Source organism: Haliaeetus leucocephalus, unplaced genomic scaffold (assembly GCF_000737465.1).
Source record: "Haliaeetus leucocephalus isolate CR32 unplaced genomic scaffold, Haliaeetus_leucocephalus-4.0 Scaffold484, whole genome shotgun sequence".
Lineage (NCBI taxonomy): Eukaryota > Metazoa > Chordata > Aves > Accipitriformes > Accipitridae > Haliaeetus > Haliaeetus leucocephalus.
Genome location: NW_010972920.1, coordinates 44,886 through 45,805, shown reverse-complemented (window position 1 = coordinate 45,805; position 920 = coordinate 44,886). Strand labels below are relative to the sequence as shown.

At 69.0% G+C, this 920-nt stretch overlaps 1 protein-coding gene across 1 annotated transcript in view; it reads left to right on the top strand.

Moving 5' to 3' along the window:
* Positions 1-702: 702 nt before the first annotated feature.
* BMP3 (bone morphogenetic protein 3) overlaps positions 703-920 on the top strand; it is a 19,726-nt gene continuing 19,508 nt past the window's right edge. Inside the window, exon 1 of the mRNA XM_010575579.1 lies at positions 703-856. Coding sequence (XP_010573881.1) covers positions 703-856 — 154 coding nt within the window. The remainder of the gene's footprint in view (positions 857-920) is intronic.

The following is a 920-nucleotide window of genomic DNA, read 5'->3' as shown; positions in this document are numbered from 1 at the left end:
GCAATCATGTTATTTGAGTGCCTTTGGAAGAGGCTGGGCAGAGGCGGGAAGGGGACCGTCCCGCCACCCTGTTCCCCGCCTGCCCTCGGGGACGCAGTCAGTGCCAGCGATCGCGTTTCCAGAGTCGGGTCTCGCTCTGTCTCTGCGCCTGTGTGCGCGCTTCCCTTCGGGTGGCGGTTTCCCCTTCGCTTTGCCTCCTGCTTCCAGCCGGAGCCGAACGAGAAGGCGGTGTGATTGGCTGCCGATTGCACAGAGCGGCCCCGAGCGCCGGCACTCACACTCACACTCCCTCGCACACGCACATACGCGCGCACACCCCACAAAAACTCACCCGGGCTGCGCCTGCACCAGTCGAAGCGGGGAGCGAGCATCCGGCTGCACGGAGAGCAACACCTCCACCTCTCGCCAAAAAACAACCTGCACAGCGAGGGGAATAAACACCTTCACTGCCAGCACCGGGGAGGACGGGCGGTTTATACCGTGGCGCTTTCGTCCACCCCACCTTTTTTTTTCTTCTTCTTCTCCCCCCCCACCCCCAAAAGAGGAAATCCCGTCTGCGCTTTTTAGCGCAGCCCCACCCGCCGGGGGTTGCACCTGGCCGAAGCGAACTTCGCTGGGGGTCTCGGTCTCGCCTGCCTGCTGGCCGGGGCAGCCACGAGGAGGGAGACTCCGGCGCCCGCCCAGCCGGGTCGGAGGGGCAGGATGGCGGCCTCGACCCGCTGGGTGCTGTGCCTGTGCCTGGGCTGGGGCTGCCTGTGCCTGGCGCTGGGGGACGTGCTGAAGGCGCGCCGGGTCGGGCTGCGGCGGCGAGCGGCCCCGGGAGGAGTGCGGGGCGGCCGGCCGAGAGCCGCGGCAGGTGACTACGGCTTTGGGCAGCGGCAGGGGGGGGGGGGGGGGGGCGGCGGGCGGGGCGGGGCGGG